The sequence below is a fragment of the Varanus komodoensis genome, unplaced genomic scaffold (genome assembly GCF_004798865.1).
Source record: "Varanus komodoensis strain SLA01 unplaced genomic scaffold, ASM479886v1 scaffold1, whole genome shotgun sequence".
Lineage (NCBI taxonomy): Eukaryota > Metazoa > Chordata > Lepidosauria > Squamata > Varanidae > Varanus > Varanus komodoensis.
In genome coordinates, this window is record NW_025335268.1 from 61299191 (window position 1) to 61313271 (window position 14081).

The window sequence follows — 14081 nt, forward strand, 5'->3', positions numbered from 1 at the left end:
TCAAATGTGTTGGCTTCACATGCCTCGAGGCCCTCATCACCTCTGCTCTCTGACTTTTTATTTTGGAGCCCACTGGCCTGCAGGGCCCAAGATTTTAGTCCCAGCATCTAATCCTAAGATGTTCCACAAGCAGTGGGGCAGAGCCATGGTGCTTCATGCTGCTTGTCCACCCTGTTTGGGTGTAGGACACCTGAACTAATGGATGGATTATGTGTTGGTGGACCTTTTCCCTCTGGGTAGGAAATCTGCTGGCATCAGTACTACACATAACACAATCCTTAGGGGATAAAGTGATAGCTATTATTTGGTAATACTCATTCTGGAGAACAGAAAATCAAAGGTGTTTGTCCAATTGTTTTTGCTGTTCTGATGGTAAGAGGAGGAAATGGAATAGAATTTTCTATGATGCAGGAAACCCAAATTCCAGCATCATTCCATGCCAAACAAATGTTTGGCTAATTAGAATGGCATAGAATGGTTAGAAATGATGCAAAGTTATGTTGGAATATATGTACAAGTTAACATTTTTTTTTGAACTTTCCAATCACTGGCGGCAGGGCCACATCTCTCTGCAAATACCTTGTTTAAGGTCTCGCTTCCTGCAAAACAAGGCATCCCTTTTTTGTTTGTTTTTGTTGCAATAGAACAGGATGGACAGTCATCTTAGTGGGATGGTGTAACTTGGTGTCCTGCATCAGCAGGGGCTTGGACCGGATGGCCTTCATGGCCCCTTCCAGCTCTATGATTCTATGATTCTTTGAACAACAGCCATTAAGGACTCATTTTGAAGCCCAGGAAGGCTTTCAAAAACTTAGATAAATGTAACAGTTAATGGATAACCAATCATTTAAAACAAGTCTAGAGGGTTGTATCCATGATCTCCTGCATACAGCCAGCATATGATTCAGCTCTCATTGGTTGATTTACCATGGAACACTTACCACACCCAACTTTGCCACTCTGGAGGAGTTTTTATTCATTAGCTCCGTATTAGAAAAGAAGTTTTGTGGAGGGAAGGCTCAAAAAGATCTCACTGTTTACTATGAAGCAACTGTAATATTATTTTGTGTGTCCCAGAGTTTGGACTTGAACCCATATTTATGTCCCATTGTTTATTTTTTCAATTTGCAACCCTTTTGTTCTTGTGCTTCCGCTACCATGTTAACATTTCTGTGCAACCATGCAAATGTACATATTTCTCTTGATAGCAAATCTCAAAGCAAATGGCATTGCAGGCCTGGCTTATTGCATTTGGAATATAGAGAGGAAAACAAGGTTTATCTCCAACGTACCTCTTTGATGAGATTCATGAAGCGGGTCCCAAAGCGCCATGGCTTGTGCCGATTGCACTGTAATGAACTGACAGTCATCTGTGGGAACTGCTGGACAGCAACTGACACCACATGAACGGCGTCATACATTAAAGCAGCATCTGTCTGAAATGAGAGTGTCATCGACACTGTGAAAATGACCCGCTGAAGGTGTATGACACACAGCAGAAACGGAAAGGAAAAGACATACCCTTCCTGCCTCCATTCTGAGGAAAGTAACAATAACGTGGTTGGTTTCTTAAAGATAAATATTGCTACCAAAAGTTAAACCTCACATCTATCCCCTTATACAGTAAGGAAAGCGTAGAAAGCTCAATCTGTCTTAAGATCCACATTAGGGGAAGACTTTACCCATTGACCTCCCTTCGCATTCTTAGTTTAGTTCAGGGGCCCTTTGCCTGCAATTTGCCTGCAAAAAGAAACATTGCTCATTTCTTAGAAATGTGAGCTGTGTGTGCAGTAGAACTGATCTGGATCCACATCACAATCCATACCAGGCCCAGGGAGAGGAAGAAACTGTAACTGCTAGCTGCGTCTTTAAAGTAACATTCAATCCTAAGAGCCTTGTGACACATCGCACTCTCAGAAGACAAAGAAAGTGGAGGAGCAAAAAGACTACACACAACTGAGTGAAGAAGCATCTGTAGCTACCATTATCAGTTGCTTATCTCCCCTCGTCACAATCTCCTTAGTGCTTTAGTAGGTCAGAAGCAGCAGCTCAGCATCGCTTGTTCGTTTAGTGAAAAGGAGAAATAAGAGGTGATAAACTATTGATTAGCAAAGGTAGCCAGTAGCTTCTCCTTCGGTGAATTCTTCACTGGCCGACCACTCACAGGGTGTGCTGCTCTTGCATGATGGTTTGAACACAATGCGGGTGCTCTCTCTACATCATGGATGTCACAGGACCAATTAAATATCCTGCTGATCATGCATAGCAAAGATATGCACAGTTGGCTCACTGACATTAACCCCCCCGTGTTTCAGGACTGAGCCCATTAATACTGCAGAAGTGCAAAGTGCAGTAGAAATCTGGTACTTTCCAGGGTAGCACTCAACATAAGCCCAAATGCTTCTTTCTCAACTGGGATGTGTCGGCGGAGCACTGTTCTGTGACCAGCACTGAAATGTTTTGCTTCAGAAATGTGTCCCTTGGCTCATTTTCAGATGATTTAAGAAATGTTAGCACCCCATCCCACTGGCAGATCAACCTGTGGGTGTGCAGGTGGCATTGGATACTGCCCCACCTGTGTTATATATACGCCACCGGAAAATATTAAAATGGCAGTCCAGTGGCTCTTGCATACATGACCACACAGCCTTTGGTCCTGACCTGAAAAGGCAACTTTTAAGATTGGAGGAGTGGAGATTAACCCTGAACCGCTTGTTTAAGTTGCTTTACACAAAAAGGACCTGTTGATCCTCCTTATTGACAAAATTAGTGAGCTGTGAAATGAGTTCATTAATGATAGGAGCCTGGAGATGACTGCATTTGTCATAATGCAACAAAATACAGAATGAACGTCTATAGTTCATTTCATGCAAATGAATCCTGACTCACTTTACAATAAAATGAAACATAAAAATGCAAAAGTGTTCTCTGCTGTTATAGATCCTCAGTTGATGCTAAAAGAGAAAACATACATTTAGATATAAATTAGCTTCCTGCGGTGGCATTTTAAACCAAAAAGGGGATAAATCCTGGGTATGAAACAGCTAATAGAACATTACCATGTAGTCTGGAAAACACCTAGTGCTGTACTCAGTGAAAACATCAGAGCCCCCAAATTGTTCACTGACTTCTAACTCAAAGTGCTTTTAAGGCTAATTTGATACCTTTGTAGGAACCAATATATCTCCTGAAGCTTGACATGACATGTTGCGTCTGATCATGTAAGTTAAGATTCTGGCAGCAGCATTTTATGCAGGTTAAAGCCGAGACAGCACTCTTTTCTCAAGGAAACAATAAAACAAAAGGCTGAGAGGCAGAAAGAGAATGTTTCAGAGCTTTCTTATAACTCTATTTCATCACTCCATTTCTAACCACTTTCCTATACTAAGCTGTACATACTATTATTTTTGGTTATCAAATAGCAACCCAAGTCACTATGTGCTAAAATAAAAATTCTACACCAGTTTTATTCAAATTCAAGGCAAGAAAACCTGAGTTCCACAACCAGGTTATATTATGCACATCAAACATAACTTGAATATTGTATTATTTTGCATAATTTAATCTGCTTATTCTAATCATGTGCAGGGACTAGGTCCTGTGGGACATTGATGATTTTTCTCCAGATGACTGGAAATCTTATTTGAACCACAGCCTTTTCACAATTCCACTTTCCATGCCTGTTTCTAATCCATAAAGACCAGGGACTTGCTTTTTAAAACCAATGTAACTTTAACCTGCAACTGAATTGTATATCCAATACTGCATTATACACATGTGTGAATTGTAGCACCTTCACAGCCCTGCTAAAAGTCTTAACTAAATTCAGTCCGAACTAAGAACTATATCAAAAATACTGCCAAAGGCACATATCATTGTTGCGAGCCGAGGAAAAGTCACCATCCAATTCTTGATTCTCCTCCACTGCCTTTGCTAAAATGCCAGGACTCTGAAAGATGCATTATATGCCATTAACTCGTGATGCTTCCACGTTCTGCAGCAGTGTTCGCCATGACATTATTGCATGTAATTGACTGATCAGATAACATTTTAAAAAGTGAAGGCCAAAGAGCTACCATGCAGACATGTAGGCACACACACAGCCTGTACTTTCTGTAGGAACAGTGTTTAAAACTGCACAACACTGAGTACACCTGCTTTGTGGTTGAGGCACACAGCAATATGGATTGTGCAGGTTATTCATTTTGTTGTAACAGCACCATTTCATTACCTAATTTGAAACACACACACACCCAATTAGAATGAAAATGTGGGTCCTTTGGTTTATTTATGTATTTTATTTGTAGATTTCTTGCCATTTTACAGATTCTGAAGGAATAACTAAATTGCATCAGACTAAATGACCAATGCATAAGTCAAATAAATGATAGCACTCAGTTGCAAATAAAAGTGGTCAGAGTCCCAAACCCTATTCACAACCTCAGAGCATACAGTTACCTTCCCTCTTCTGATCTTCCCCCAGTGCATGGGCAATGGGAAGCTGGGCCCACCATACTAAGTAGAGCGTGTGAGCTAATGATGTCTGAGAGCCAGATTTCACATTACAGTAATCACAAAGTATGTAGCTGAGGCCTGCCTTTTCTTTAAGGGTGCACAAGCCAAATAAGCGTGTCCAGCTCCAATCCAGGCTCATAACACTGGGCAGAGAGTTCTACACTTCCCACCCTAGTGTTTTTTTCCTGGAATCAATTATTCCCAGGACACACAGCAGTTAAAAGGAAGAAAACCTTGGAAGACTATTTTTTCCTTTAAAAAAACAACAACATTCCACAACAAGGTAACTTCAGAGGATGAGAAAACAGTATTGGAAAGCTTAGTCCTGTTCTCCTTGGAGAAGGGCATTATGAAAGCAAGCATGCCTTTATTCTACACACTTTTAATCCAATTCCACAGGACTTCCTGCCTCTGCTTACACCTAGCCACAGAGAGAAGCTCCTAGGAGAGGGCTGGTCTCTGTGTGAGGATCCCCCAGTCTCAATGGCCCCTCCCACTTCCTATAATTCCATAGTGTTCCCAAAGTTCATCTGGCCCACTTCCACTTCTGCCCTTGAGCTCTTGAGCTAATTGGTTGCACTGCCTTCTCCAGTTTTTGAGCATCCTGCTCCTTCTCAACCCCACTGGAATATTCATCTTTGGAATCTGAGTCAGTAAAAGGGGCATGGCTGACTTCCCATGAAAGCACTTGTCAACAGGAGCCAACCCACTTGCTTTCAACAGAGGCTGTATTTCCAAATTCACATGACGATAACAATGTGCTGTCTTCTTGCCTCAACTTTGCTCCAAGTTACCTGCATCCTTCTGCTGTTAGTTCTTTGCTTTTCCAGTTATGTGAAGTGTCTGTGCATTGCTGATTTAAGGAGTTAAAAATATAAAGTGCATTTGAGATTTCTACTGAAAATTTCACAAACCCATGCATGACATTAATTTAGGATGCATGCTTCTTGTAGGTTAATATCCTCTCTTCCTTTAATACTTCAAAAGAAACGCGACTCCTTAGAGACAAATCCTACTATAGCTCTCACCATCACAAATCCCAGCTTCTTTAAAACCTTAATCTACAGATGTGATGTGTTCTTGAATTATCAACGTGAAAGAACAGTTCATTGCTCAAGGAAGAGACAATTAAGAAATAGCTAGCATGCGGGTTATAAGGCATACTGTTTTTCAATTAAAATGTTAATGGGCAAATGTGATTATTTTACTTAATTAATATTTTCACTAACCAAAACCTCCTGAGATACACAGACTTGCGTATAAATATGTCCTGATGAACTATTTATATCTTCATCATGGTGATATTTTAATGGATTGTGTGGATAAACTCCTCTAACAATGGGGCAGATATGATTAACAATGTTAAGTTCTTTTTGGCATTTATTTTTATCGATCACATCTTCAGTTCTTTATTCTAATACTGATAAATCTATACAGCAAAGCAGCCCACACAAAAAGCAGGTTTTCATGACACAACAAGCCCTGGTGGTTTCTTCTGTGGGGTGGTCTGTCATGTCACTTGAACTCTGTTGTGATATTTCAGCATGGCACATTTGGTGTTTAGAAACCATGATAAGAAACAACAGTCTGTCCTGTGGTTTTCACATTTTACCATGGTTTCTCTGATTGTATGAACAAGGCACCATGGTTTCCATGATCCTGATATTCTGCTACCACAGAGTCCCCTGGAAAGAGCACCTGCTGCTACAGAAGCTATCCACCATGGGACTCGATTTCCGATGAGATGGGATTCATGCCAACAACAGGAGGATTAAGTAAAGGTGGAAACCATGCTAGGTATCTGTCAAACATGTGCACATATCATGGAAACCATGTCGGGTTGCTTGAAGGGATATGAATCTAACCAATGCCTTATGGTGTAGGATTCCACAAAGTTTACCTGGCCTTGGGAATACAGCCAAAATGTGGAGTCACTGGACCTTGCCTTTTCCCATTTACGCAATTCTGGGCATGTCTACTGAGATGTAAATTCCATTGTGTCCATTGGAGCCTACTCCTGAGTATGCATAAGATTAGAGCCTGTAGTTCATTAGCAAAACAACCACCACCACCCAGAACAAAAGTGGGACTGGGAAGCATTATATTTCTAGCTAATTCAATAGATTACATTGAGACTGGAACAGCTTTCCCCTAAAATGTATTAATTAAAAAAAGAGTTCCTGCATTTGTAAAACTCACTTTGTAAGTAACACTGCAAATGATGGGTATGCTATGATAATTTCCTTCTTTGATCACAGCCTTTAATAAACACAATAAATAAATTTTCTTGCAAAGAAACAGTTTACTTAATTTAATCTTTTAGCAAATAGCTTCTCCCCACACCTTGTCTTGTGAAATAAAAATATATTTCCTATGCATCTTTAGGAAGAATTAGAGTCAGAGAGCTCATTCATGTATTTCACTGGCCACATAGGTCTTTTCTTGTATTTTAGAAATGATTAGCAATCCACATCTGAATAATAAACTGCAGGCATATGCTGCATTCACATACCTAGAACTGATGCTTCATCTTTTTCTTCTGCAACACTAACACTTATCCTGTCAAGTACAGGAATGTTTCTTAAGGCCACTTTCAAATATTCAAATCATACACTAAAGAGGAGGACAGCCACACATCATTCTCTATACCCAGTATCTTCATGAATACTGGCCCCCTTTTCATGGGGAGGCTAAAGCTCTAATGGGAATCCTTTATGCATTCAGCAGAGCAGGCATCAAATCCTCTACATGACGGGGAACATTTCCAGGGAAGGGTTCTGCACACTCAGCTCAACATGAGAATTTTTCTTTGGCCTCAGTTCACAGCCATCAGAGGTAAAGTGAGCAGGAATACTGGGCCGATAGGGCTAGGACATGGTGCCCCGCTTGTTGCTCATATTGTTTGAATGTGTAGAGAAAATACAAGTATGAATCTAATGATGTGCAAGCCCCACCACTCCTAACTCATGGTGTTTTCTCTTGGAAAGGATGGAACGCACATGGCAGAAGGAAAGGAAGAGAAAAGGAGGAAAAACCCAGAGGAGTTTCCTGGAGTGCAGCAGGGGGAGAGGGAGAGAGGGAGGTGGCACGCTTCTCTCTCCAAGAGTGGTAAGTGCAGGCGCTAGAGAAGAAAAAACTTTTTTTTTTAAAGGAAGAGGAGAGAAAAAGGAAGAGGAGAGGAAAGCTAAAATGGCAAACCAGGTAAGTAGAGCAAAGTGGAAGGTCCGATCTGAGGTGAGCTTGAAGTGCGGTTGAAAAGGAATTGAGGGACTGGACAGGGGCCACATATGCCCCCCCTCTTATGCTTCCTGTGCAGGGGGCAGGCTGGCTCCCGCCCACTCCATGGCACCAAGCTTTGGAAGTTCTCTCCAATGGAGGCCTTGCGCTTCGTGGCAAGCCCGTAGGAGTAATTGCACGGAGACCATGAAGAAGAACCCAAGCTCATTCCCAAATAACCAGAAGGAAGTCTGGCACATGGCCAAGACGATCTCACATTGGAGTAATACCAAAAAGAGGCAATTACAACATGTGGAGGGCTGGTGAAAGCTTTGGCTCTGATTAAAATCCAATTTGGTTTCCATATTGTATTATATTAATAAGCCATTTCTGTCCCAAATAGGCACTGCTTTCAAAATAGATTATGCCAAAATGTGACTGGCTCATGCTCCCAATGTGTTGCAGAGGTGAGGTGTGGAAAAAGGTTGTGCTAATGCATCTTCTATATTTTGCGGTGTCAGAGGGAATGAACTAATGAAAACACCGCAGCTGTGGTGGAACCTGCAGCCATGACCCCGCTTTGTCCCTCAGCTAGTTCGTAATAGTTTGAAGGAAAATTCCTGAATAGGCCCATCAGCCACCAAGCTTATAGAGTAACTGATAATATTCAGATTAAGGTAATGTTGCTAGTCCCCATGATTCCTTTGGAAATGAATGTATCACTGAACAAATGTAGTGGTTTCCAAGGTAACTATAGTATAACAATAAAATAATTTTTCCACATATAGCAGAAGAAAGTAGTCCACCACTGAATTTTAATGTGACTGATCATTTAATTTCTCTAAGCAGAAGGAAATTCTATATCAGATAAGAATAATTTGGAACTAACACTAGATTTTGCTAGTTGTAAATAAATACATTTGCACTTCATCTAATGCATCTAATAAAGAGCAGTAACATGCCAAATCTTCATTTCACTATTAGGTAAGCATAGATTAACAAAAACGGAATCACATCATTCCTTCTAACCTTTTGCCCTGCATCATTTACACCAATAACCCATTCAGAAATTTTCATCTTAATCTCTTACCTTCCATTGTCATAATGCACATCAGTAATAACAACAAAAGTTTTTCCAGTAAAAGTATCACACTGATTTGCTATATAACTAAAGATCCATAGTACAAACCCTCCTGAAACTTGCCTACATACAACTGATATACCACTTTAGGAGCAATGCTTACATGCTTTGAACTCTTAGAGTCAAGGGCAGTCCAACAATAGGATGCCCAGGGTGGCAAATCTAAAAGCAAATATGCAGGGGAGATATTTTCTTTAAAATAAAATAAAATAAAATAAAATAAAATAAAATAAAATAAAATAAAGGAGCAAACAACCTGCCAATTTAAATGTTCAGAGTCAAGCTTATCTCCCATTTATCCAAACTGCAAAAAGCCAGGAAAAGGGATGCTAAATGGGATGCCTTATTTGGTGCACCCATAATCAATGCTATTGTGCAATGTCAGTGTGCAATGTCACCGATGGTGCTTGCTTACAACTCCAAACAGCCACGCTTTCCCTGACCTTTCAGCCCAAAGGCAGTGGGAGAGGATGAGGTGGCTGAGCCTTATGAAGCCTCTGAGCCTTGCTGTACTGCTAGGGAAGTCCTCCTGTGGATTGACCCGCACCTGAATTCTGTGAGTTGACCATGGGAGAGGGGCCTCCTCTGAAGTAACAGGGCTGAACACACTGCTACCGCTACTGCCATAGTGTACAGGGCCTATAGCTGCATTTCCTGATACCACTATATAGAGGATAAGAAATGTCAGATTCAGAAGGAAAAAATACCCAATTCTTAGATATTAAAGATGCACCTAGAAAAAGCAGATCTAGGCATCTATACAGGTAGGGACCATAGTGATTTTTAGCAGATATGGATTGTTAAATTATTTTTATAAAAGAATATTTGTAGGGCAGATTCTCTCTAAAAGGTGTTCACAGGGACTTACATAGGATATCAGGTTAGACAATTGAGCTGGCAAATCTGAGCCTACATACATGTACACATACATACATACATACATCTGGTATGAAGCAATGGTGACAGTATGCAATTTGAAGCAAGCAAGCACAGTGAGGGAAGAGGATGCATAACCATTCCAGTTACTGCTCCTTCTTAACTGCAAAACTTAACCCCAAAACTGTTCTATCCTAACCACACATCTCAAGTTCCAAAACAGGTGCAGATAGATTGTGTGGCAGGAGTGCTGATAGAAAGCTCAGTGTGGCAGGGATTTTTTTCTGTTGGATTTTCAAAGAAGTTACCGTAGCTCTTCCCACAATGAATAGGTTTCCAATTGTCTTCATAAGTGCTACTGATGCTTCTGTTTTCATAATCGGGCTAGGTAAGAATATGAAGCAGTGAAGGGGCAGAGGAAAATCTGACAACACACAGCGGCGACTACAGGTAGGCCACCCACTTGTGAAAGGCCCTTGCTACTAAGCTGTCATTTACCTTGAAAGCAGGGCCGTTTGACAAGGAAATAATATCAAACTGCCATTAAAAATTGTAGGATGTGAACTAAGGAGAACTGTCAAAGGAACGCTCATGGAGCTAAGGTCACAGTAAGAACTATTTATTTATGTTAACGTTTCCATGTTGACAGTTAATACGACATGCTCAGAAAATAATATTTTAGGAACCAAATCCTGATGGAGCTGAGTAATCTTCTTTGCAGAGCTTCTGTAAATAACCTTCAATGTTACTTCTTTGTGTAGTAACATATCCCATACAGGTGGCCTCTCAGCCTTAACAGACCCCTTAAAGAGAAGAACCTCTCATAAACCCAGCACTGGGCTATTAATATGCCTGACTAAGTTGGTACCCCCTTGCAACAATTTCACCTTCAATAGTTACCCTGATTTGCATTGGAAAGGTACAGTGACAGGGACACACGTGCCAGTCTTTTCATGCAACTACTTGAAGAAATATGCAGCAGAACTTCAAGCTACCACATTTTCAAACTCCATTTTACCTTCATGGATGTCCTCTTAACCACTACCAACTAGACATACTATAAACCTACAGATACCTACAGAAACCTACTTGTGTACCTTAAACACAAGTCATGTCACCTGAATCATCTAAAGGATGCTATATATACAGTGGCTCTTAATATAAAATGCATTTGTAATAATTAAGGAAAAGTCTCAAGAAAAGATAAGGAATGTAAAGAACATCTTTGATAATGCTGATTCCCTGGTCACGTTATTAACTGGAAGGATCCATCAAACATTGCTACTATCCAGGGATATCTTCCTTTATGAAGCAAAGGCTAACATTTTGAAAGAGAAGCACATTCCATTTGTGGTCGACTACCATCTAGCTGCCCCTAATTACCACCTACTAATGAAAGATAGCTACCCTATTATAGCCTATTGTGCTAATGTAATAGAATCAATTAATTCTCCACCATGCAGTGCATTCAGAAAACAGCCCGGTTTGTTCAAATTGTTAATTAAAGCAGTATTTACACAGGTTGTTTGCAAATCAGCACATGGCATCACCTGTGATACCTCCAAGAAACCACTTCTTTAGGAGTATAGTTACTACTACTGCGTTAGAAAACTGGTAACATGTAGTTGCACTAATGTGATTGATGTACCCAAATGTAAAAAGTGCATGTCATATGCAATATGTAGGGAAAAATCTACAAAGGGGAAGCACATTCAAACCAAAGCAGCCAGTTCCAAGACATTTGAACTCACCTGTACACTGTCTCTCACAGTGACAGTTGCTTCCAGCTGAACAAAGGACACGGGCATGCTTGACATCCTTGTTGATGTAAAGATGAAATATTCACGGTAGATCTGACTTACAGTTAATTCACAAAGTTTAAAGAGCGGACATTCAGAATCAAGGAACATTTGAGGAAGAGAAGCAAAGGCTTTGTCCACAAAAATATTTTTTACATGCCATGTAATCTGTTCCAGCAAAATGGAACAATGATGGGATGGAACTGGTGCCAAAGAACTGCAACTGGTCCTTTGTTCATGGAATGGGCATTGTCAGAGCAAGAGGCACAGCATACTTTGGATTCCCTGATCAGGCAAGGAGACCGAACTCTGATTTCAGAGCTAAGAATCTATTCACTTGCTGCTGACATGGAGAGTACTAGTGAGCTGTCTTGAGGTCAGGAACTTGACCTTGGGGAGGGGGTAAATGGGATGATTTGTGGGAGATGGAGATTGCAGCGACCAGAGTATGAGGTATCCTGTGTCCTCTGCAGCCTCCTTCTGCCCCTTCCAAAGCACCCAGTTAGATGGCTAAAAGTAGCCACCTAGCCATCATGCAGAGCAGGAAGGAAAGCATGTGAAGATAGCTTCTACCATTCTTCCACACCTGCAGTGGATGCTCACAGGCCTCCGAGTTCAGTGGCTGACAACAGTCTGGGTGCCGCTCAGGACTGCACCCCAAATGGACTGATTGCAACAGAGTCATATATCTGTTCTAAGTGACATATCTTTGTATTAGTGTTATAATATAACCTTGTAATATGGCTTCTTTCACCATTGCAGAGAACTGCCCGCCACCTCAGGAACTCCTGTTCAAGGCCATCCCTTTACCAAAACCATGGCAGCGCAACTGCCTTGAATCCTAGATGCTCTTACAGGACCAGACAGAGATAGAGAAAATTGTCAGTTTTACTTAGTCTCCATTCCTAATATTTCTGAAAGTAAGGCCATTTCACCCCATTCTCCATTATTAGTGCAAGCATTTTTTAAACTTGGCATGACAGTTCATGTACATTTTTGTATCTGGTGTTATATTTTTGTACCTGGAAATTTTCCCTTAAATAATTCATGTTAATGCTGTTCTCACCAACATACACATTTTGGTTCACTTTTCCACTGCTTTATGTAGAGCTTGAAAAACTGAATTTCAAAGAATAATGGAATTTCATTTCTTGCAACAGTTCAAAAGGGTGAGATTAAGAATATCACAGCTGCTACTGTAAGCTAAGTGACAGGGCTGTGAGCATCCTATCGTGTTTCTTTCCATTCTTCTGGCTCCAGCATGGAGCCCATTACAGCTGGAACAGGCTCCTAGATAGCTGTGTCTTAACCGCTTTTCCCCAAATTATGCTGGAACAGTCCATTCTCACTCTGCAGTCTATTATGATTAATTTATCCAGATTAATTTCAGTGTGGTTATCTAAAACTATACAAATGAAAAATGTAATAAAATTATCATTATTCCCTAAGGATATTTTTTTCCTCTTGCGCTGTGCTCAAACAGCATTAGCAATTTCTAGTTAAACAACGAAAACAATTGCATCCAGAAAAAAGTATCAGAAAGAACATGGTTTTTCTGCTCCTGAAATGCACTCATTTAATGGCATTTAGAAAGACTGTTTGGAATTAGGAAGAAAACAACCCAAAGAAGCTAGTCACCCTGCAACATTGTTGTAGGTAATAAAGTATATTGCCCCTGAAATAAATTCTCTTACTTCTTATAGGCTCCTATCTCCACACCCCATTCTGCTGAGTGAGATTTAATAAATCTCCTGGTCTGGGATTAAATTTTACTGTTTTATGAACTGTTAAATTGCATTGTATGCTTATTAAAGCTGGTGTTCTCTTACTTCTTGACACATTTAAAACTCCACCCTGGGGTACAATTAAGCAAGCGCAGAGATTTTATCTTCATCACTGAGGCCCATCTTCACTGGGAGCAAAACATGAATATCAGCAAAGCATCAAACAATTAAACATGCATCCTTAATTTTCTAAATGTGTTTGAAGTAGTAAGCATAAGTCTTTTTAAATTTTGATAATTGATCACATTAATATTAAAGTAACATTACATACTGGAGTTTTGATAAACGAACTCCTGGAAACCGTAGGATTTTGTAGAATTGAATTTGGAAGAATTGATACAAGTACAAATAAAAATCCATGCTATCCAATGCATGTTCAGACCGAAAAAGCCCTACAACTCAGCATTCCCTAACCAGCACTGTAGAATATATTTCTGCTTTACCATACAAGGCATTGTGTCCTAAGTTAATCATTTAAGCCACATTGATTTCATTGGTGGGAGAGTTAGGCCTGTGTATAAGGCCTTGAAATCAGTGGGGCTTAGAAGTGCTTCATGCTGGTGCTGTCCTTTCCGAGCTGTACTTATTATTCTGCTTTTCTGCAACCGTATCCAAAGTGATACAATGGACCTAATGAAACACATCGGGCAGGTTTGGTGGGTTAGGAGTTCCGTGAACAACCCACAGTGAGCGAGACAATTGATCAGGCTCCTTGTGTGTTTGTGCTCTCTCCTCCCTTCCACTTCTCCT

The 14081-nt window shown here is 40.5% G+C and overlaps 1 protein-coding gene across 1 annotated transcript in view; it reads right to left on the reverse strand.

Moving 5' to 3' along the window:
* The window catches only part of GRIK2 (glutamate ionotropic receptor kainate type subunit 2), a 531310-nt gene that overhangs the window by 223598 nt on the left and 293631 nt on the right, over nucleotides 1-14081 (reverse strand). Inside the window, exon 7 of the mRNA XM_044427342.1 lies at nucleotides 1293-1436. Coding sequence (XP_044283277.1) covers nucleotides 1293-1436 — 144 coding nt within the window. The remainder of the gene's footprint in view (nucleotides 1-1292; nucleotides 1437-14081) is intronic.